The following is a 24,647-nucleotide window of genomic DNA, read 5'->3' as shown; positions in this document are numbered from 1 at the left end:
GCTTTTTTATGGCGGTTTTGGAACAGTGGCTTCTTCCTTGCTGAGCGGCCTTTCAGGTTATGTCGATATACGACTAATTTTACTGTGGATATAGATACTTTTGTACCTGTTTCCTCCAGCATATTCACAAGGTCCTTTGCTGTTATTCTGGGATTGATTTGCACTTCTCGCACCAAAGTATGTTCATCTCTAGGAGACTGAACGTGTCTCCTTCCTGAGCGGTATGACGGCTGCGTGGTCCCATGGTGTTTATACTTGTATAATATTGTTTGTACAGATGAACGTGGTACCTTCAGGTGTTGGGAAATTGCTCCCAAGGATGAACCAGACTTGTGGAGGTCTACAATTTTTTTTCCTGAGGTCTTGGCTCCATGATGTCAAGCAAAGAGGCACTGAGTTTGAAGGTAGGCCTTGAAATACATCCACAGGTACACCTCCAATTGACTCAAATTATGTCAATTAGCCTACCAAAAGCTTCTAAAGCCATGACATAATTTTCTGGAATTTTCCAAGCTTTTTAAAGGCACAGTCAACTTAGTGTATGTAAACTTCTGACCCACTGGAATTGTGATACACTGAATTATAAGTGAAATCTGTCTGTAAACAATTGTTGGAAAAATTACTTGTGTCGTGCACAAAGTAGGTGTCCTAACCGACTTGCCAAAACTATAGTTTGTTAACAAGAAATTTGTGGAGTGGTTGAGAAACTAGTTTTAATGACTCCAACCTAAGTGTATGTAAACTTCCAACTTCAACTGTACACTGGAGTTGCTTACCAAGAGGACATTGAATGTTCCTGGGTGGCCTAGTTACAGTTTTGACTTAAATCTGCTTGAAAATGTATGACAAGACTTGAAAATGGCTGTTTAGCAATGATCAACAACCTTGAGCTTGAATAATATAAAAAAATCATGTGCAAATATTGTACAATCCAGGTGTGCAAAGCTCTTAGAAACTTACCCAGAAAGACTCACATCGCTGTCAAAGGTGATTCTGACATGTATTGACTCAGGAGGTTGAATACTTATCTAATCAAGATATATTAGAGTTCAATTGTTTTTTTGTATTTTTTTATTTTTTACAAATGTTTAGAATTTTTCTTCCACTTTGACAGAGTATTTTGTGTAGATCGTTGACAAATTGTTTAACAATTAAATCCATTTTAACCCCACTTTAACACAACAAAATGTGGGAAAAGTCAAGGGGTGCGAATATTTTCTGAAGGCACTGTATATGTACAGGATAGGCACTAATATTTAAGTAAACCACCTACATTTGGTCAACTATACACAATGTTTATTATGCTTTGACATTGGCAGCAAAAATAAATTACATAAACCAGATCTTTTCAATCTTTTTAATAGAAAAAGATAAACCCCCCCCAAAAAATACAAAAAGGAAACAACTTACAGCATATATACAGCACAAGTTTTTTTTACCCTCATATGTTATACCATATTTAACACAAAATTATAGCCGTTAGCTACTATAAACAATTTGATATCTGTCTGCATTGAATAACTAATTGTTGCATAATGTGGACATAGTTTTCTACATACCCTGGGAGTAATAGGTTCTATCTGTGTGGCTATAAAAATAGCCCAAGTTCACTTTCATGCAGTGCACAGGACACAGAGATAGCTAGTGAGTTTTGATGGTCAAGCTATTCAACACAATATCTCTAATCAACCATACCAGGACAATTTTAGACACATAAATATTTCTGTTTTGGGGTCTGACCGTCATGCTTAATCAAGTTTGAGAGCCGACAAAATACTAAGAGATTGACCACATTTCATCTAACAGCACAGATGTGGTACAAACCCCAACACCGAGTGCATGTATGGTGGCACCGTTCCATGACTGAGAATAACCATGTTTAGACAACGATGTAGCAAGTTCTTCAGTACCAAGTCTTCAGTACTGTATTCATTCAACACAGATGAGGTACTTTAGCCCAATAGAGAAGAGAGCATTTCTATAGTGCAAGTTGGGCCAAGGATGCAGCTCAGCAGCAATAGAATTTTGTCTTCGTTCACATAACATAATGTGAACAAGAACCCCCCGTCTTTCAGAGTTAGATCGCCAGAGGAGAAGAATACATACCAACAAAAACTGGTGACAATCATGATCATGGATTTTCTAAATAAAACAGGAACAGTAAATGAAAACACTGTTGATTTCTGCCTTTTACCAACTCACTCTATCGAGGGCTCTGGCTCTGCTGGCACTCCAATGTACTCCAGCAGAACCTGTCCACTATGGCCCACCTGACCAGGCAACACAGTGACTTGGCCATCCCTGCAGATCTCTTTAGAGGAGCACATTCTCAGCATCTTGCGCTCTGTCACTGCCAAGGTCCCACCACAGTAGAAAAGTGCTGGGCTGTTGGCCTCTCAGACAGACAGCTCTCTCCAGGGCCCTCAGCTTCCCTTCTCTCCCCCTCCCTGTCCGTCTCTCTACAGCGGTCCGGTCAGAGGGGAGCAAAAGTCATCTCTTTACCTTGGCGTCTTCTCGGATCTTCCATATCATGAGCTCCATGCAGGCGCAGGCGTCCTCACTGGAGTCATGACCTTCAACTGAAACCAGAGAGGGAAATGGCCTACTAGTGATTTGTTGACATGTGACCAATGTATATCATACAGAGGAACAATAAACAGTGTAATGAGGGCTTAGCTGCTCACCGCTGTCCTGTATGATGCGTTTGAGGTGGTCTGCCATGAGGTTCCTCAGGGCCCGCTTGTATGGCAAGCCCAGGCGATGGGGGAACACGATGGCTGTGTCCACTATAGTGCCGTGTATGACCTACAAAGACAGCATGAGATACAGAGTGAGGGCCATTACACAGACACACCTACCTACGTCGTACTATACTTGTGAGGATTGATTCCCATTCAAAATCCTATTTTCCATAACCCCTTAACCTAATCCCTAAACAGCCTTATTTTGGTATTTTACCACTTTTCTCCCCAATTTCGATCTTGCCTCATCGCTGCAACTCTCCAATGGGCTCGGGAGACGCGAAAGTCAAGTCATGCGTCCTAGTGATGGCCATGGGACTCCCGGTCACGGCCGGTCGTGACACAGTCCGGGATCGAACCTGGGTCTGTAGTGACGCCTCAAGCACTGCAGTGCCTTAGACCACTGCGCCACTCAGGAGGCCCCACTAAAATAGCTTTTTTACAACTGAGGACTGTCAAAATGTCCAAACTTCTCTGAATTGTTATTGGTTTTCTATTCGTGTAAGGACTTCTGGTACTCACACGAATAGTATAGTAAAACACACACACGTAATGACCAGAGGGCAATCAGATTAGGGGAGTGTGTGCGTGTGTACCTTGAGGGCGAAGAGGTCACTCTCCAGGCTGTGTCCTATGAGGATGGACTCAGTGCTGAACATGTTGAGGATCACAGCCTGCACGTCTCGCAGGGTGATGGTCGCATTCTCCAGGTCCTCCTCTGTTACACCCGAAAACCTGCGCAAACCATGATGAAAACGTATTTCTTATTTGTCCTAGCGTGTGTACGCGCATATGCTAGATATTGTACATCTCCACACTCAAGATTGAAAAAAGTTTCTCTCGATCCCTTACCGTGTGTTGTAGTCAACCACTTTGCTTTCGGGTTTGACAAACGTGTCATAGATGACTTTCAGCTCAGAGTTGATAACAGTCACCCTGGTCAGCTCCAGACCCTGCTTTGTGTAACACTGTTACCGAGGAGAAAGAGAGCGACAAAGACGACACATTATATAGGGTATTAAGAGGCCCTCTCAGCACTCATACAGCTAATTCTGCCCAAAGAAAAGCAGTGCAGCAGCAAGCTCACCATCTCACAGTCCAGGGCGTAGACTCCACCGTTGCCGTCTGGGGGCAGCTGCTTATCAAAGGTCTGAACATAGCCGTCCAATGATTCTTTGCGTCCGTCCTGAACGTGTTGCTGTGGACAGACAGGAGGCAAGGTGAAAAATCAAATGGCAGGTATTAGTTGATTCTTAAAATGTAACATAAACAGAGAAAGTATTCTGCTTTGAATGGAAGTCATCAAGCTCAATAAGTAGCTGTCACGATGTGCCTTGCACAACACTGCCCCCTTGTGTTCCCATATGTTTCTCAGTTGAAACTCAGTATTGACATTATTACTGATCACACAGCAGAACTGTTAGGTGTGTTACCTTAGACACAGAGCAGCCAGGAGAGCCCACAGGCCCTGAGCAGCAGTTGTAGTTATTCTCCCAGCCTCCCGACACTGTTTACCACAGACACACAGAAGCTCTTGCTAGTCCAATTCAAAATATGACACTACATTCAAATCCTAACATTCCTTTTACAACATGCACAAATTCAATAACTGCAAAAGTTCATAGACAGACAAATACAGTAAGCTCCAAAAGTATTGGGAGAGTGACACCATTTTTGTTGTTCTGGCTCTGTACTCCAGCACTTTGGATTTGAAATGATACAATGACTATGATGTTAGTGCAGACGGTCAGCTTTCATTTGAGGGTATTTTCATCCATATCTGTGAACTGCACTTTTTGTACATAGTCCCCCCATTTAAGTTTGTTTTGGTTGTGTTACAGATATATTTGTGCCCAATAGAAATGAATGGTAAATAATGTGTCATTTTGGTGTCACTTTTATTGTAAATAAGAATATAATACAATAAAACAGGGGAGGTTAGCATTTTTGGGGGGATATGATATTTGTGCTTGTAACGTTCTTACTCATCATTATTCATTCAGGACTATCCGTAATCATGGTAGCAGCCACATGAATCTAGAAATGTTTAGGAACATATTCTATTCTTATTTTCAATAAAAGTGACTCCAAGATGACAATACATTATTTAGGAATATGGGACCAAATACCGAACTTTTGACTACTTTAACACACACAAGTGAATTTGTCCCAATACATTTGGTGCCCTAAAATGGGGGGAAGACTATGCACAAAAAGTGCTGTAATTTCTAAACGGTTCACCCGATATGGATGAAAATTACCCTCAAATGAAAGCTGCACTTTAACCCCAGTCATTGTTCCATTTCAAAGTGCTGAAGTACAGAGCCAAAACAAAAAAATTGTCACTAACCACATTTCCACCCAGCCATTTCATGCGGATGAATTACCAGGAAAGGGCCTTCCCCAAACTGTTGCCACAATGTTAGAAGTACAGAAACATTTAGAATGTCATTGTATGCTGTAGCGTTAAGATTTCCCTTCACTGGAACTAAGGGACCTAGCCCGAACCATGAAAAACAGCCCCAGACCATTATTCCTCCTCCACCAAACATTACAGTTGGCACTATGCATTTGGGCAGATAGAGTTATCCTGGCATCTGCCAAACCCAGATTTGTCAGTCAGACTGACATATGGTGGAACTTGATTCATCACTCCAGAGAACACGTTTCCACTGGTCCAGAGTCCAATGGCAGCGAGCTTTACACCACTCAAGCCGACGCTTGGCATTGCGCATGGTGATCTTAGGCTATAGCTGAGACTGAGTTAATGGAAAACAGACAGAACGTTTTCACTTCATTGGAAAAATTTTCTTCTCTAAGAGCAGTGGATTCATATCACAGAAAGTGGACCCTGTTACCTGCCTTCTCCTGCCATCCCCATCGCCAATGGCTGTGTGTTCGATTTTATACACCTGTCAGCAACGGGTGTGGCTGAAATAGCCAAATCCACAAATTTGAAGGGGAGTCCACTTGCTTTTGTATATATAGTGTATTTTTATGTGCACTACGTCATCACGCACAGCCTTTTATCCGCAAAAAGTAAGTTTGCTCGAAACATCTCTGGTGGGAAATGCCAATATTGTTTCATGCAGATTTTAGAATATTTGCATGAAAATCTGTTGGAAATTGGATGGAAACCTAGCTAGTATCCAAATACTTTTGAAACTCACTGTATACATACAGACAGACCTACCTTTATGTCTGCGCAGACGGCCCCAGTGATGATTACACTCCTCCTTGCGAACACAGTTGCCGTTGGCGTTGATCTTATACTCGGCCCCACATCGACAGCACACCTTGGCAAAAGCTTTGAATAAATCAAAATATCTGTTAGTCTGGCAGAGAAGGACTTGATCCAAAACAGACTGAGGAGGGTGTGTGTAGGTGCTTTGTAGACTTACGGTCAACATTCTTCTTTTCTGGGATGTTGTGGACCACGGCTCGACCTGAGCGCTCAGGGTGTGGCCTGGGGTATCCATGCTCCTGCAGCTGCTCCTCCGTCATCAGATAGTCCCTCAGCTTCCTGTACAGCCTGACACCTGCAGCCGTGCAGAAACATAGCTAGAATACAAAGCCCCTCCTGCCTAATCAAACATCTACTGCCTGTAATACCAGCTCCAACCAGAGGAGGACTAGCTACTAACCACTGAGTTTCTCCTCCTGTTGCTTGCCAGTCCTGTTGATGGTGAAGCTGGTCTTGGCAGCGAGGCGTCCCCCCAGCACTTCCTCATGGGACTGGGCCTTCCTGTTCCCCACCACTGCAGGGCTCCCTGAAAGAAGACAAGCAGGATGATTAGACTCTGATCTAACTCAGTTTGGTTCTTTTTCACCTAAAGGTAAAAGGTTGCCATTTTTGGAGGGAGATTTTATCCTAGATCTGTGCAAAAGGGCAACGACTTACAGAAGCGCTGCAACTACACCAAACACCATCTGTTTGTAATTGCTACATAGTTAATGTATGTGTCAGTGACATACTGGCAACGGGTGAGGTGGGGGAGCTGCTCTTGCTGCGTAGCTTCTTCAGTGTGTTGACTGCCACGTTGAGGTAGATGTTCTTACTGCTGCTCCGGTCATACACCACCTTCTCCTCCTCCAGGGCCTAGAGAGACAGTCCACTGTTAGAACTTCAACTCACATCAAATATTTCACAAACATAACTCATCCACCCTTTTCTAAAATGGGATACCACTAGCAGTGCTATGAGCACACATCCTTAACTGTAGACATGGATAGATTAAATGATGAATCAATTCAACCCTGTGTGGTCTCATACCATTTGGAAGGCCAAGTCTTCAGAGGGGCAGAACTTCATACACTCATCTATAAAGTTGTTGAGGTATCGCTGGCGGACGTTGGTGGGCACTTTGGCTCCAAACTCAGTGGGAATCACTGGGCGCTTCATTGCAGAGCTCTGAGAAGAACATAAAAAATAATGTCAACTAAATAGACACAAATATTATGTTTTCATGATAATGTTCTGACATACTATAAATTCCTGCCGTTACCTTCATTGTGGGAGTGTGTGCCACCCTCTTCTGTGCAATAGTGGTGGTGGTCTTTGACAAGATGCCGGCTGATGTCTGGGCCTTCACAGAGACACCTCCTGGGAGGGTCCTGGTGGGCGACAACACTCTGCTGCCTGCTAGCTTTGCCTCGACAAGACCTGCAGCCAGATAAAGAAAGTTTTCTCAACAACACAGTCCTTAAATGACACTTTTCTGGTCTCATATTTTTGTGCTATCGTAATGCATACAAACTCCGTGTTAGATCAGGGTTTCCCAAACTCAGTCCTGGGGCCCCCGTGTGCACGTTTTGGTTTTTGCCCTAGCACTACAAAGCTGATTCAAATAACCAACTCATCATTAAGCTTTGATTACTTGAAAAAGGCAGGGGGGGCAGAACTGAGTTTGGGAAACCCTGTGTTAGATGACATGACCATATATGGGGTGAACGATAGAAAGACCTTAGGCCAAGCATTCTTACCAGACTTGGAGGAGGATGGTAATGGGATGGGGCGGTGGGCTACTCTCTTCCTCTCCCCAGGGAAGGGGCTGAGGCTTGGCCTGGGTCTGGGTGTAGAGGCAGTCTTCACGGCTGCTGCAAGCTGAGAGGCCTGCTGCTGGGCAATCTGCATGCGCTGGTAACAGATCTCCTGGGCAGTCAGTCTCCTGTACGGTGGAGGCTTTGGCGTTGCCTCAGTCTGAAACACAGAATCCAGTTTGTATTCAATGAAAGGCTTTTTGCTATGGTGGTTACCATAGAGATGGGGTAAATTCCAGAGAACAAACTCACACTTCCTTTGGCGGAGAAATGTGAAACCCTCTTCTTCTGCCCAGGAAAGAGAGTAGTTTGATTGCTGTCTGTGGCATCCTCATCATCAGAATCTTTAGAGGGCTGGGAAGGGAAAGGAAAAACTGAGCAGATTTACATTTCACACAATATTTCATGAACAGAATATTGGAAACAGTGCCATTCTAAAATGAATTACACACATTTTTACTGACCTGTATGAACAGCATAAACTGCAGTGAATGGTAACCTAAGGAAATATTGTACAAAACAACTTACAATGAAGGGAGATGGCAATCTATGGGTACCTTGGCTTGCCTTCCCTTGTCCTCCGTCTTCACATCCTTGGATTCATTGAAGATCCGTAAGCACTCCTCCATTGGGTCATCATCCAGGTCAAAGTCCATGTCCACCTGCAGACCGGAGTAGTCCACCCCACCACCATCCATGTCATCATAGCCTCTGTCATCCTCTGGACCAATGTCATCATCCTCTGAGGATGAGGGGGTGAGCTCTGAGGCATTCCTCTTATTCAAATGCCCCCTCTTGAAAGCAGCAGCTGACTTCCTCACAATTTTCTCCTCCTCGTCATCCTCCTCGCGTTTCTCCTCTGCACTCTCATCCCCAAACAGATCTACGTGACTCAGAGATCTTTGTTTCACCTTTCCTGTTTTGCCATCCGAGAAGCTTCTGCTGTTTTTCTTCACCTTGTCTTTACTGCTGTTAGAACTCCCTTTGCTAACTTTATTGGAGCCCTTTTCTCTTCCACTGCTGTCATGTTTACCATTCTTGTGTCCTTTAAACTTAGAAGAGTCCTTTTCCTTGTCTGAAGTCTTCAGTTTTTTACTATCCCCACCCCCCTTTTCTCTCTCACTCTTGCTTGACGCCCCTTTTACTTTGTCTGTCCTTAGCTTACTCTTTCCATTACTTCTCTTTTCTTCCTGTCCCTCCTTGCCTTTGTCTATGGATTTATCCTTTATCTTGCTTTTCTCCTCTTCTTTCTTTCCCTGATTCTTGCTGTCCTTCTTTGCAGTTTCTTGGCTTGATTTCTTTGAATCACTTATTTTCTTACCATCCACTGCTCCTTTTTCTTTACTACCACCACCACCACTCTTTTTACTGGACTCCTTTTCAGATTTATGCACCTTCTCTACTTTGATGCTCTTCATGTGGCTGGTTTTACCTGCCACTTTTTCAGTCTCTGGCTTGTCTTTTTGCCTTGCTACTTCCTGGTTCTCTGAGTCTTCCTGCTCTTTAGCCTCCCGACTCCTCTGTTGTTTCAGCCCACCTAGAGCTCTTTCTGTCCTCTCTCCTTTTCCTGGACCAGAGGCTTCCTCCACTGACCCACTGCTGCTCTTCCTCCTCTGCAGACGGCTGAGAGAGGTGGGTCGATACTCTGTCCCAGAGCTCTCCTCAGACTCAGAGAAACTGGCAGTGTACTTCAGTGGGTCTGGTATCACCTGTCGAGGCTTCTTGGTGGTTGGCACATATTCCTCATCCGTTGACAGCTTTCCTGTCCCTGACAGGTGAGGTCTTTTTTCCCTTCTCCCTTAGAAGCACCTGTCCTCTGGTCTTTCTTATCCTTGACAGCAATTTTAGCTGAATAGTTGGAGAGAGGGTCATATTCCATGTCTGTGGATGGTTTAGAATTATCCACTGTGTACTTGTTCTTGGAGAAGGCCGCATTATTGGAGTACTTAGGACTAGTAGGGGGAGAGGGTAGATGAGGAGATCGTGTTCGAGCAGGCTTTTTCAAAGCTGTTTTGGTAACCGAGGTGGGCACATATTCCATGGAGCTGGCATGGTTGTCCTTGCTGTCAGAGTCCAAGGTGTACTTACTGGAGCGAGGGGTGGGATTGTAATCAGCTGTTGTAGTCATCTGATAACTGCCTGGGTCATACGCCAAATGGGATGCCACGGCCTGTGGTTTTGGCCAGTTAGCCATCACTTTGGGGGAACTGGCAGTGGGATCATATTCCTGGTCCCCAGTTCGTGAGAGTGGTTTTGACAACACCTTGGGGGACCTGGCAGTAGGGTCATATTTCTGGTCTCCACTTTGTGAGAGTGGTTTCAGCAACACTTTAGGAGAACTGGCAGAAGGGTCATATTCCAGGTCCCCGATTTGTGAGAGCTTCTTCTTTTCCCGCTCCACCTCACTGCGTACCGCCTCGATGGCACGGTTGACCAACTCAAGCTCGAGGGCACCCATGTCCACTGTTGCAGCAGCAGGCTCCCCATTCTGTTGCTCCTCTGGTCTTACTACCTCTGGGTTGAATGGGTCATAGCCACCTTGCTCTGAAAGAAGCCATTAGATACCAATTAGGATTAGCAAATTGTCAAGCATGTTCTACGGTAAGTATAATGCACAGTTTTACAGTACTCTAACAGTTCAGTTGAATGTTATTTTCTGTCCCTACCTTGCATATAAATAAGGTTTCAAATGCCATTGTCAACAAACCTGACTTGTCACAACACGCAGAACCTTTGAATTCAACGGGTTAACATAATGACACCCCCTTACCTCACTCTGACTTTACTAGCTAACAGTTAACATGTACTAGCTAGCTAATGCAGCCACACAGTAAAGCCGATTGAGGATTTATTTAATGTACAAGATGTGATGTTATCAACCCCTCAGTAAGGCGAAATATATTTTTATATTTCACAATGGTTAAAATATTTAGCTAAACACTGTAGCTAACGTTATGCAGCCACTGCGACATAAACAAACACTGGAAAGCTAGCTAACATAGTTAAGCTAGAGGAATACAAAATAAATGTAAGTCACCCTTTTGTGTGGAGTAAAGTTCTTTTGATGTTCTAGTGTCATTTGAGCCATAAGACGCACGTCTATGTTTGCTGTGTCTGAAGTGACAGTATGGTCTGTTGCACCCATATTTGCCGCTTTTCCCATTGCAACTATCCGTGTAAAACGGGCAGTCAATTCCACGGAAGAAACCGGTGGATCTCAGCATAGTCTTCCTAGACCTCTCATACCCGCAGAATCGAGACTGACAATTTGGTCTAGTTCGTTTTTTAGTTGTAATAAATCGAGAGGAATCCACTTGTCACATAGCTAGGTACATGTAAAACAACAATACAGCATCCCTACGACGCCATGTTGGATGGCCAAAAAAAGCTATCGCGAGAAGCCCACGTCGCACATATAGACGTCACTGAGAATACCACGTACTTGCCTGTGGAAATTCAGTCCAAGGCCATGAGAGCACGTGGGTGTAAGAAAGCTACCCACAGCATATTTGCGTTCAAAAATTTGTCGTTTCGTTTTCATTTTGAAACGTTAATTTGCCATCTCATTGTATAAACGTGACTAAGGACTTACGAAAGTGACTGAACATTAACAGTTCACCCTGACATCGCAGCCTTATACTAGCTACCTCACGCTTCTGCAAAGTGGTAACACGCATTAGATTGGCCTTTGAAGTCTGTGTAGTCAGTGTGTGCAATGAGTTGAGGCCCAGTAGTCAGGTCCTAGGTTAGCCTAATGTGTTCAGTTTCCTCCTGGCGTTTACACAGGCAGCCAGATGCTGGTTTTTTCCTTCACTAAATTGGTCTATTGCCCAATCAGAGCTGGATAAAAAAAATCTGTGATTTGTCAAAAGACCAATGCGTGCGTGTGTGTGTGTGTGGGGGTGGTTCACGATTAAAGAAACCAGACAAAGGTTTATTACACATAGTATTTTTTTCAGTCCTTACGGTAATCAGAACAGCTGACATCTTGATGAGAAACTGCACTCATCCTAATCAAACATGTAGGTAGGGCTATAGAAGAACGAAACATTTGTTTACCAGAATTGCACTGATTTGAGAGATTGAACGTGGTAACATCTGTATCAAGCAAACTTTAAATGGATATATATCACAAAATACACCCATTTACTTTTAGACTGATTGTTCAATTTTGTTGCCAAAATGGTACTCAGAATTTTGGCCAAATGAGTTTAGACCTAATACGACGCCAGTTAAGGATAGGAGTCTATAAAATCAATAGAACCATAAACAAATAACATCCCCGCTTAACAAAAATAAAAAGCCGACATAATGGTCATGCACGCAGTAACCCAACCATACCTTCCTGAGCTGAACCTCAAAGTCACCGACTCGCATACGAACCAAGCTCTGCCCTTTAATACATGTTCTTCACCTGTTGCGCACAGCTGATCAATTAAACCAATCAATTATGCAAATTGTTTGCTAAAGCCAGCCTTACAAGACATTTGTCCAAACTAGAGTAGGGCAAATGTGAACCTTGATCATATTTTGTGTCTATAAAAAGCGCTATGGGCTATAATAATAATAAATTAGAACGTATGAAACTTTTATAGAGCTTTTATAGAGCTATGCTTAGGCTATTAACCCTCCTGCTGTGTTCTGGTCGAATTGGACCGATGTACAAGTTTTCTCTGAAAAATGTAGTTCATTTAATTTGATTGTCATAAGGCTCCATGACTTTGTCCACACAGGGCATCTGAACACACAAAATACATTTGATGATTTTCATAAAAATGGGGGTGTTTTATTTGACTTTTGTACACCAGTGGTGTTCCAGGTCAAAATGACCAGTCATTAGAAATGAATAGGTGAGACTACAATTAGTGTATAAAATTGAGTTCAGGCACATGCCCATTCATCAGATGGACACACTTCCTCTCCCAGACCCCCACATGCATGTGTGTTTGAGCGCACACACACACACACACACACACACACACACACACACACACACACACACTCACACCTCACTTCCCTTCTTGGCTTCCATGGCAACGGGAAGGCTCTTGTGAGGCTCTTGATCATATCTTTGATCATGACACTGGTGAGGAGGAGAGAGGCCAGGAAACTGACAGTGAAGATGCATTAGAGGAGAAAGTAGTCTGGAATAAATAGCACAATATGTTTCATCTGAGTATTTGTTATAGTCAAAATAATCCATATATTATGTTTTTTTTCAACTCAAAAACAAGTTGTATGAGCTCAGGTCAATGAGGCCTACAGGCCATAAATAGCAAAAAGAAGTTCAAAACGTATAATGTTCACAAGAACTTAAGTTGATAAAAATATCTAACACAACATTAGGTGATAATATATGGATTGTTATGGATTTATAATCAGCTATAAACTATAATCATTTTGGAGCGGGAACATAGAATTAATTAACATGAAACGAGCACAATAGGACTATAAGGAACAAACACTTTCTATCATGATAGACATTCAAGTAAATAAGTCGTTTAAAAGCAAATGCATGCATTTTATTACTATGTATAGTTGTCTTTGACTTTGCTTGAAATAGTTGCGCGTCTACTGTGTCACAAATACGAACGCAATACGCAATCGTTTATGACGCTTGGAGCGCTCCAATGTTCTTGCCGAATTTTCCAAACTCACCATTAATGGGGGAAATTCTGAACACAAAATGTAATAGGCCAGCTAGATGATGGTTTCCATCGCCAATATGTTTGCTACCGCAAATAATGATTTCAGCAACGGTGTGAATGTCTCTTCTCGGCCTCCATTCCTGGGTCTTGATGTGGCAATCCTTATCAAGACCGTTGTGTTTTCATTCTGCTCGGGCCTCATACTGTGGTGCTTATGGGATCTATGGAGAAGAAAGGATGAAGACTTCGACGACACAGATTTGTTGTAAGTTTAGAAACATGTTTGTTTGCGTGTGTGTTTGTGAGAGAGAGAGAGAGACCCCATTTGCCTCCCTAGACACAACTACAACAACATAACAAACAAAAACGTGTCACAACGCCTGCAGCTCTGTCGGGACGCTGGGTATGTACATAGTCAATGGTAGGCTTCGAGAGGACTCCTACGGTAGGTACACCTATAGCTCATCTCTTGACAGTAATACTGTAGACTACTTTATCACTGACCTCAACCCAGAGTCTATCAGATCACAGCAAAATCGCACTCCACCTGAACAGAGCTATGCTCAATCATGAGGCATCAAAGCCTAAGGAACTGAATAATATTAAGAAATGCAATGGGTGGAAGAAAAGTAGTGTGGAAATCTACAACAACAACAAAAAATTGCAACAACAAATTCAATCCCTTCTAGACAATTTCCTGGACAAAATGTTTCACTGTAATAGTGAAGGTGCAAACATGGCAGTAGAAAACCTAAACAGTATATTTGACCTCTCAGCTTCCCTATCAAAACATTTCAAGCAGACAACCTAAGAAAATTAACAACAATGACAAATTGTTTGATGAAGAATGCAAAAACCTAAAAGATATTGAGAAACCTATCCAACCTAAAACATAGAGACCCAGAAAACCTGAGCATATGCCTTCACTATGGTGAACCACTAAAATAATAAACAACAACACAAAGAGTTATCTATCCAAAATGGAGATGTATGGATAAACCACTTCTCCAATCGTTTGGGCTCTATAACAAAGAACAAACAACAAAAACATATACATGATCAAATACAAATCTTAGAGTCAGCTATTAAAGACTACCAGAACCCACTGGATTCTCTAATTATATTTAATGAACTACAGGACAAAATACAAACCCTCCAACCCAAAAAGGCCTATAGGGTTGATGATATCTGAAATGAAATGATAAAATATACAGACCACAAATTCCAATTGGCTATACTAAACTCTTTAACATCATCCTCAGCTCTGGCATATTCCCCAATATTTGAAACCAAGGAAAGATCACCCCAAACCACAAAAGTGGAGACAAATTTGACCCCAATAATTACCGTGGGATATGCGTCAACAGCAACCTTGGGAAAATCCTCTGCATTATAATTAACGCAGACTCGTACATTTCCTCAGTGAAAACAATATACTGAGCAAATGTCAAATTGGAAAACATACAACATTATAAAATCCATATACACAAACAACAAGTGTGTCGTTAAAATTGGCAAAAAACACACACATTTCTTTCCACAGGGCCGGTGGGTGAGACAGGGATGCAGCTTAAGACCTACCCTCTTCAACATATACAGTACCAGTGAAAAGTTTTTTACTATTTTCTACATTGTAGAATAATAAACTATGGAATCATGTAGTAACCAAAAAAAGTGTTAAACAAATCAAAATATATTTTATATTCTTCAAAATAGCCACACTTTGCCTTGATGACAGCTTTGAAGGAGTTCCCACATATACTGAGCACTTGTTGGATGCTTTTCCTTCACTCTGCAGTCCAACTCATCCCAAACCATCTCAATTGGGTTAAGGTCAGCTGATTGTGGAGGCCAGGTCATCTGATGCAGCTCTCCATCACTCTCCATCTTGGTCAAATAGGCCTTACACAGCCTGGAGGTGTGTTGGGTCATGATCCTGTTGAAAAACAAATGATAGTCCCACTATTTTGCTCTTTTGCACCCCAGTATTTCTACTTTGCACACTCATCTACTGTCAAATCTACCATTCCAGTGTTTTAATTGCTATATTGTATTTACTGGTTAAGTGTGCCTTGATATTGAAATAAATCACAGAGAGTGTCACCAGCAAAGCACCATCACACCTCCTCCTCCATGCTTCAGGGTAAGAATTACACATGCTGAGATCATCTGTTCACCTACTGTGTGTCTCACAAAGACATGGCAGTTGGAACAAAAAATCTCAAATTTGGTCTCATCAGACCAAAGGACAGATATCCACCGGTCTAATGTCCATTGCTCGTGTTTCTTGGCCCAAGCAAGTCTCTTCTTCTTATTGGTATCCTTTAGTGGTTTCTTTGCAGCAATTCATCCATAAAGGCCTGATTCACGCAGTATCCTCTGAACAGTTGATGTTGAGATGTGTCTGTTACTTGAACTCTGTGAAGCTTTTATTTGGGATGTAATTTCTGAGGCTGGTAACGCTAATTAACTTATCCTCTGCAGCAGAGGTAACTGTGGGTCTTCCTTTCCTGTGGCGGTCCTCATAAGAGCCAGTTTCATCAAAGCGCTTGATGGTTTTTGTGACTGCACTTGAAGAAACTTTCAAAGTTCTTGAAATTTTCCGGATTGACTGACCTTCATGTTTTAAAGTAATGATGGACTGTCGTTTCTCTTTGCTTATTTGAGCTATTCTTGCCATAAAATGGACTTGGTCTTTTACCAAATAGGCCTATCTTCTGTATACCGCCCCTACCTTGTCACAACGCAACTGATCGGCTCAAATGCATTAAGAAGGAAATAAATTCCACAAATTAACTTTTAACAAGGCACACCGGTTAATAGAAATGCATTCCAGGTGAATACCTCAGGAAGCTGCCTGTGAATGCCAAGAGTGTGCAAAGTTGTCCTCAAGGCAAAGGGTGGCTACTTTGAAGAATCTCAAACATAAAATATATTTACATTTGTTTAACACTTTTTTTAGTTTACTACATGATTCCATATGTGTTATTTCATAGTTTAAGTCTTCACCATCATTCTACAATGTAGAAAATAGTCCAAAAAAAAGAAAAACCCTTGAATGAGTAGGTGTGTCCAAACTTAAAACCGGTACTGTATATCAACGAATTGGCTAGGGCACTAGAACAGTCTGCAGCACCTGGCCTCACCCTACTAGAAAGTCAAATGTCGACTGTTTGCTGATGATCTGGTGCTTCTGTCCCCAACCAAGGAGGGCCTACAGAAGCACCTAGATCTTCTGCACATATTCTGTCAGACCTGGGCCCTGACAGTAAATCTCAGTAAGACAACAATAATGGTGTTCCAAAAAAGGTTCAGTTGCCAGGACCACGAATACAAATTCCATCTAGACACTGTTTCCCTAGAGCACACAAAAAACGATACATACCTCGACCTAAACATCAGCACCACAGGTAACTTCCACAAAGCTGTGAACGATCTGAGAGACAAGGCAAGAAGGGCCTTCTATGCCATCAAAAGGAACTTAAAATCCGACATACCAATTAGGATCTGGCTAAAAATACTTGAATCAGTTATACAGTGGCTTGCGAAGTATTCACCCCCTTGGCATTTTTCCTATTGTATTGCCTTACAACCTGGAATGAAAATAGATTTTTGGGGGGTTTGTATCATTTGATTTACACAACATGCCTACCACTTTTGAAGATGCAAAATATTTTTTATTGTGAAACAAACAAGAAATAAGACAAAAAAAACCTGAAAACTTGAGCATGCATACCTATTCACCCCCCTAAGTCAATACTTTCCAGCAGTTACAGCTGCAAGTCTCTTGGGGTATGTCTCTATAGGCTTGGCACATCTAGCCACTAGGGTTTTTGCCCATTCTTCAATGCAAACTGCTCTAGCTCCTTCAAGTTGGATGGGTTCCACTGGTGTACAGCAATCTTTAAGTCGTACCACAGATTCTCAGTTGGATTGAGGTCTGGGCTTTGAGTAGGCCATTCCAAGACATTTAAATGTTTCCCCTTAAACCACTCGAGTGTTGCTTTAGCAGTATGCTTAGGGTCATTGTCCTGCTGGAAGGTGAACCTCCATCCCAGTCTCAAATCTCTGGAAGACTGAAACAGGTTTCCCTCAAGAATTTCCCTGTATTTAGCACCATCCATCATTCCTTAAATTCTGACGAGTTTCCCAGTCCCTGCCAATGAAAAACATCCCCACAGCATGATGCTGCCACCACCATGCTTCACTGTGGGGATGGCGTTATCAGGGTGATGAGAGGTGTTGGGTTTTCACCAGACATAGCGTTTTCCTTGATGGCCAAGGTACCAGAGTACCTTCTTCCATATGTTTGGGGAGTCTCCCTCTCTTGGCAGGTTTGTTATGGTGCCATATTTTTTCAATTTTTTTATAATGGATTTAATGGTGCTCCATGGGATGTTCAAAGTTTCCGATATTTTTTTATATCCCAACCCTGATCTGTACTTCTCCACAACTTTGTCCCTGACCTGTTTAGAGAGCTCCTTGGTCTTCATGGTGCCGCTTGCATGGTGATGCCCCTTGCTTAGTGGTGTTGCAGACTCTGGGGCCTTTCAGAACAGGTGTATATATACTGAGATCATGTGACAGATCATGTGACACTTAGATTGCACACAGGTGGACTTTATTTAACTAATTGTATGACTTCTGAAGGTAATTGGTTGCACCAGATCTTATTTAGGGGCTTCATAGCAAAGAGGATGAATAAAGTTGAAGTCGGAAGTTTACCTAAATCCTATAGAAAATTTGTGGGCAAAACTGAAAAAGCGTGTGCGAGCAAGGAGGCCTACAAACCTGACGCAGTTACACCAGCTCTGTCTGGAGGAATAGGCCAAAATTCACCCAATTTATTGTTGGAAGCTTGTGGAAGGCTATCCGAAAAATGTTTGACCCAAGTTAAACAATTTAAAGGCAATGCTACCAAATACTAATTGAGTGTATGTAAACTTCTGACCCACTGGGAATGTGATGAAAGAAATAAAAACAAAGAAATAATTCTCTCTACCATTATACGGACCTTTCACATTCTTAAAATAAAGTGGTTAAGCCAAATATATTTAAACTCAGTTTTTCACAATTCCTGACATTTAATCAGAGTAAAAAATCCCTGTCTTAGGTCAGTTAGGAACACCACTTTATTTTAAGAATGTGAAATGTCCGTATAATGGTAGAGAGAATTATTTATTTCAGCTTTTATTTCTTTCATCACATTCCCAGTGGGTCAGAAGTTTACATACACTCAATTAGTATTTGGTAGCATTGCCTTTAAATTGTTTAACTTGGGTCAAACATTTTTCGGATAGCCTTCCACAAGCTTCCAACAATAAATTGGGTGAATTTTGGCCTATTCCTCCAGACAGAGCTGGTGTAACTGAGTCAGGTTTGTAGGCCTCCTTGCTCACACACGCTTTTTCAGTTTTGCCCACAAATTTTCTATAGGATTGAGGTCAGGGCATTGTGATGGCCACTCCAATACCTTGTCTTTGTTGTCCTTAAGCCATTTTGCCACAACTTTGGAAGTATGCTTGGGGTCATTGTCCATTTGGAAGACCCATTTGCGACCAAGCTTTAACTTCCTGACTGATGTCTTGAGATGTTGCTTGAATATATCCACAGAATTTTCCTTCCTCATGATGCCATCTATTTTGTGAAGTGCACCAGTCGCTCCTGCAGCAAAGCACCCCCACAACATGATGCTGCCACCCCCGTGCTTCATGGTTGGGATGGTGTTCTTCGGTTTGCAAGCCTCCCCCTTTTCCCTCCAAACATAACAATGGTCATTATGGCCAAACAGTTATATTTTTGTTTCATCAGACCAGAGGACATTTCTCCAAAAAGTATGATCTTTGTCCCCATGTGCAGTTCAAACTGTAGTCTGGCTTTTTATGGCGGTTTTGGAGCAGTGGCTTCTTCCTTGCTGAGCGGCCTTTCAGGTTATGTCAATATAGGACTCGTTTTACTGTGGATATATATACTTTTGTACCTGTTTCCTCCAGCATCTTCACAAGGTCCTTTGCTGTTGTTCTGCGATTGATTTGCCCTTTTCGCACCAAAGTACGTTCATCTCTAGGAGACAGAACGTGTCTCCTCCCTGAGCGGTATGACGGCCGCGTGGTCCCATGGTGTTTATACTTGCGTACAATTGTTTGTACAGATGACCGTGGTACCTTCAGGCATTTGGAAATTGCTCCCAAGGATGAACCAGACTTGTGGAGGTCTACAATTGATTAATTTATTTTGATTTTCCCATGATGTCAAGCAAAGAGGCACTGAGTTTGAAGGTAGGCCTTGAAATACATTCACAGGTACACCTCCAATTTACACAAATGATGTCAGTTAGCCTATCAGAAGCTTCTAAAGCCATGACATCATTTTCTGGAATTTTCCAAGCTGTTTAAAGGCACAGTCAACTTAGTGTATGTAAACTTCTGACCCACTGGAATTGTGATACACTGAATTACAAGTGAAATAATCTGTCTGTAAACAATTGTTGGACAAATTACTTGTGTCATGCACGAAGTAGATGTCCTAACCAAATTGCCAAAACTATAGTTTGTTAACAAGACATTTGTGGAGTGGTTGAAAGACAAGTTTTAATGACTCCAACCTAAGTGTATGTAAACTTCCGACTTCAACTTCCGACTTCAACTGAACATACAGTATGCACGCACCACTTTTCCAGAATTGTTTTTTCATAATTTTTTTAGACAAGTAATTTTTTTTCTTCTTCAATTCACCAATTTGGACTGTTTAGTGTATGTCCATTACATGAAATCCAAATAAATGTAAATTACAGGTTGTAATGTAACAAAATAGGAAAAACGCCAAGGGGGATGAATACTTTTGCAAGGCACTGTAGAACCCTGTGCCCTTTATGATTGTGAGGTCAGGGGTCTGCTCACCAACCAAGATTTCACAAAATGGGACAAACACCAAATTGAGACTCTGCATGCAGAATTCTGCAAAAATATCCTCCAGTGTACAACGTAAAAAAACAAATAATGCATGCAGAGCAGAATTCGTCCAATACCCACTAATTATCACAATCCAGAAAAGAGACGTTAAATTCTACAACCACCTAAAAGGAAGCGATTCCCAAACCTTCCATAACAAAGCCATCACCTACAGAGAAATGAACCCGGAGAAGAGCCCCCTAAGCAAGCTGGTCCTGGGGCTCTGTTCACAAACACAAACAGACCCCACAGAGCCCCAGGGCAGCAACACAATTAGACCCAACCAAATCATGAGAAAACAACACATTGGAAAGAATTTACAAAAAAACCCAGAGCAAACTAGAATGCTATTTGGCCCTAAACAGAGAGCACACAGTGACAGGATACCTACAATTAAGGAAATCTTTGACTATGTAGACTCAGTGAGCATAGTCTTGCTATTGAGAAAGGCAGCTGAAGGCAGACCTGGCTCTCAAGAGAAGACAGGCTATGTGCACACTGCCCACAAAATGAGGTGGAAACTGAGCTGCACTTCCTAACCTCCTGCCAAATGTAAGACCATATTAGAGACACATATTTCCTTCAGATTACACAGACCCACAAAGAATTAGAAAAAAATTTCAATTTGATAAACTCCCATACATATTGGGTGAAATACCACAGTGTGCAATCGGAGCAGCAAGATTTGTGACCTGTTGTCACAAGAAAAGGTCAACCAGTGAAGAACAAACACCATTGTAAATACAACCTATTTACACATCATTACAACACTGTATACATTCTTTTGGAACTTTTTGTAAACTTTTGTAATGTTTCCTGTACATTTTTTATTGTTTATTTCACTTTTGTTTATTATCTATTTCACTTGCTTTGGCAATGTAAATATATGTTTCCCATACCAATAAAGAGAGAGAGAGAGAGAGAGAGAGTGTGTGTGTGTGCTCTAGCCAACCCTTAAGTAATTTCATACATTTCAAAAAATGTTTTTACAAATATCAGTGGTATCTTTTCTCACAAGGGACATGCTGAAGGATTTGACCACCCAGAGCTACACCCTATACAGTAGCTGCTTAGACCATGTGAGTGAACTGGATGATCTGCTGGAGAACAGATCTGTGCACAAGGTCAGCTGTAGGAGCAGAAGACAGAGGAAGCCAAGGTGGCAGCGGTCTCCAGATTCCTATGTTGACTCAAGCTCAGGTTATAGCCTTACTACTGAATATGACTCTGAATTTGACTCTTTCTACGACATGGCAAGTGAACTGGATACAAAGGGAAAACCTTCATTTTCCTCCAAATGTCATGTCGAGTTACCGTCTGACTGCAAACAGTGCAGGTCTATGCACCTGTGTAACAACGATGGTGGCAGGTGCGTCGACATCAGGGTGGACACTCCAGATTCCAGAAACGAAACCACCACCAGCAGTAAGACTGAGTACAGCTTTTGGCCTCTGAGCATTATGGGGTCATCTGATTTTATCAGCTCATTTAACTCCTGGTCCTCCCTCAGCTCCTCAACATCCAGTCTATCCGCTCTTGTGTCTGTAAGATCTGAGATGAGTGAATCGATCCATGCTCCCCCAGTGGTTTCCAAGGATGAGCCATGCTCTACTAACAAAGGTCCTGCTGGCAGGTCAGAGTTGAATAACCCACTGCCAGTAAAATTGCAGGGGATGCACAGTCTAGAGAACAGTATCTGGAAAGAGGCCACAAAGAGGATTCCTGAGCTTGTTGTCAACGTTGAAGAGGAAAAACATCGAACTATGGTGTGTGACAAAGTTACAGAACCCGAACAGCAAAATGCAAAGACCCCATTTCAAAAAAGTCTTGCCATGTTTGAATATCTTATCAAAATCAAGGAAAAATCTTTTGGCAAATTATCAAAAATGAACTCTACTGATATATCCCGGGTAGCCTTCAATGATCAGAAAGATCAGAAATGGGAAAAGAGGGACCTCTTGTCTAAGCCACAGGGAAATGCTTGTCCTAACAGGTTAGTGAAGAAGCTAGTCGGACCAGGTATTTGCATTCCTATACCCAGAGTGAAACATGTTTTATTCATGGGAAAGGCATCCATTCAACTTCTTGAGATGAACCTGAAACAGAAGCGTTTGGCAAATGTATTTGGAGCGCCCACCATCTTCAGCAAGTCCATGGAACTGATCACACCCGAAGAAACTTCTCAGCCTAAGGAAGTGACATCATCAGAGGTAGAGTTGGAATTGAATTGCTCTAAGACACTTTTCATCAGCAAAGAAATTAGAGACAAGCTAGAGTTCCACATCAAGCGCAAGAAAATCCAACACCTCTGGGGTCTGCCTCATGTGGTGACAAAGTCTATTGATGCCCTTATTCCCAAGGCACCAAAGATAGACCATAGCAGAGTTTCCCCAAAGCCCAAGTATGACATAGAGGTGATGACAAGTGACTTGCCATTTTTGACTGACGAACAGAAAGAGGTTTTAGAGGGCAATGTGAGGAAAAAGAAGGCTCACAAAAACTGGGGTTACCCAAAACGGATAATGGACTCTCTGAAGGCATTTGAGGTTCCTGAGGGTGTAGCCAAAGACCTGTACAAGAGACATCGCCCTGGAGCCAAAGTCCAACACCCCCAAGCGGCCTCTAAGATTAAGGATATCCCTGTGGAGCCCAAAGAGCCTCAGACATCAGCTACATCCCAAACTAACAACCTCAAAGAAATGAGTAATAAACAACAGAACAACCAGAACAACTCCCATAGCCTATCAGAATCCAGCACCGCTGAGAGTCAAGAAAGAGGATTTCCCAAAGTCACTTTTGGGCCTTTTTCTAGGAAGTGTTTCCATTCCGAGTATCCAGTACTCACAACGTGTTTGAAATGTGGATCCAATCAAAATAAATATTCACTACACAAAGGCTCCAACGTGCACAGAGAGTTGATAGCAAGGAGCACTGAAGGGGAGGGAAGAGACAATGCATCCCCATCTCCACAGACACAGACTACCTGTCTGTCAGACCAGCCCTCAGTGTCAACTAGTAGACCCTGCAGGAAGGAACATATTTTTTATCACTGTGAGTACCAACATAAAAAATGTACTATATGGCTGATACAATGCAATGTTATCATTCAAAGATATTTGCACTTTTAGTAATAATTTCTTATTTTCCCTCAACAGGAGTCCTGAAGGAAGAAACGTTTATTTCCCTCAACAGGAGTCCTCTTTCTGAAGAAATAATCATTTATTTTGACCAACATCAAATAAATACAGATATTATTATTTTGCATTTATCCCTTAATTCTGTGCAATATTTTTAGGCGAGCTGGAGTAGTTTCAGAAAGTAAACACTAGGGGGACACATTCTCTTAGGATTTGAGCACTGATCTAAATGTACTAAACCAGATTATATATTTTTTTACTTTACCTTTTATTTAACTAGGCAAGTCAGTTAAGAACAAATTCTTATTTTCAATGACGGCCTAGGAATAGTGGGTTAACTGCCTTGTTCAGGGGCAGAACAACAGATTTTTACCTAGTCAGCTTGGGGATTCGATCTTACAACCTTTCGGTTACTAGTCCAACACTCTAACCACAAGGCAACCTGACGCCCCAAATATATAATATAAGATATAAACTCTCCTACAAATTTATTTGGACAGCAGTGCTTAACTTGGACTGAAATTGGTACCGGTACTCATTTTGGGTGCCGGTACTATATATATCTAGTCCCCCCCATTTGAAGGTGTCATAAGTATTTGGACAAATTCCCTTATAGTGTATTTATTTTAGTCAAAAGTTTAGTATTTGGTCCCATATTCCTAGCACGCAATGACTGCACCAAGCTTGTGACTCTACAAACTTGTTGGATGCATTTGCATTGTTTTGGTTGGAAAATTGGGCCTTTTATAAACGCATTTCATGTAATTCTATATCATTTTACATGACTGGAGACTTTAGCAGAATGTTTTTTAATACCGCACAAATGATTGAAATGTCTGGCTACTTTGACACTGACAAACTGAAAATGTGAGATCATTAAAAACGACCTAGTCTTGAATCCATCAATAGCCTAGTCCTAAATGTGTGGAGGAGAAACACATATTGTACAATATGAGGGGAAAATTATAGTCCTAAAAAGCTTTTAGCACTATAATATATAGGGTTAGTATAGACTAACCCAATGATACGCAGCTCAGTCACCGGCGATGGCCGATGCACTCGTGCCAAAATCCTATCGCTCTCCTTTTATATTGAACAAAAATATAAACGCAACATGCGACAATTTTAACG

General features: G+C 42.0%; 2 protein-coding genes across 2 annotated transcripts; one reads left to right on the top strand and one right to left on the bottom strand.

Annotated features, from left to right (window-relative positions):
- Positions 1-1,343: 1,343 nt before the first annotated feature.
- LOC106613849 (RNA exonuclease 1 homolog) lies at positions 1,344-11,162 on the bottom strand. Its single transcript, XM_014216522.2, is given in 17 exon segments — positions 1,344-2,579; positions 2,685-2,805; positions 3,338-3,476; positions 3,594-3,709; positions 3,829-3,939; positions 4,175-4,248; positions 5,935-6,048; positions 6,143-6,280; positions 6,386-6,511; positions 6,717-6,840; positions 7,015-7,152; positions 7,247-7,404; positions 7,725-7,941; positions 8,034-8,135; positions 8,339-9,532; positions 9,535-10,325; positions 10,819-11,162. Coding segments are annotated over 17 exon segments (3,939 nt in total). The 5' UTR covers positions 11,006-11,162; the 3' UTR covers positions 1,344-2,490.
- A 2,235-nt stretch (positions 11,163-13,397) lies between these two features.
- LOC106614015 (uncharacterized) lies at positions 13,398-23,664 on the top strand. The gene is made up of 3 exons (XM_014216908.2): positions 13,398-13,694; positions 21,398-23,430; positions 23,535-23,664. Coding segments are annotated over exons 1-3 (2,244 nt in total). The 5' UTR covers positions 13,398-13,485; the 3' UTR covers positions 23,537-23,664.
- Positions 23,665-24,647: the final 983 nt, after the last annotated feature.

Source organism: Salmo salar, chromosome ssa10, assembly GCF_905237065.1.
Source record: "Salmo salar chromosome ssa10, Ssal_v3.1, whole genome shotgun sequence".
NCBI lineage: Eukaryota > Metazoa > Chordata > Actinopteri > Salmoniformes > Salmonidae > Salmo > Salmo salar.
The sequence above is the reverse complement of the archived record's forward strand: the minus strand, read 5'-3'. Positions and strand labels throughout refer to the sequence as shown.

What these genes read in the sequence shown, in the direction of transcription:
- LOC106614015 (XM_014216908.2), top strand. Translation starts at nt 13,486, where the DNA reads ATGATGGTTTCCATCGCCAATATGTTTGCTACCGCAAATAATGATTTC. An exon ending in TTCGACGACACAGATTTGTT is followed by an intron (nt 13,695 to 21,397) that starts GTAAGTTTAGAA and finishes TTTTCTCACAAG; the next exon opens with GGACATGCTGAAGGATTTGA.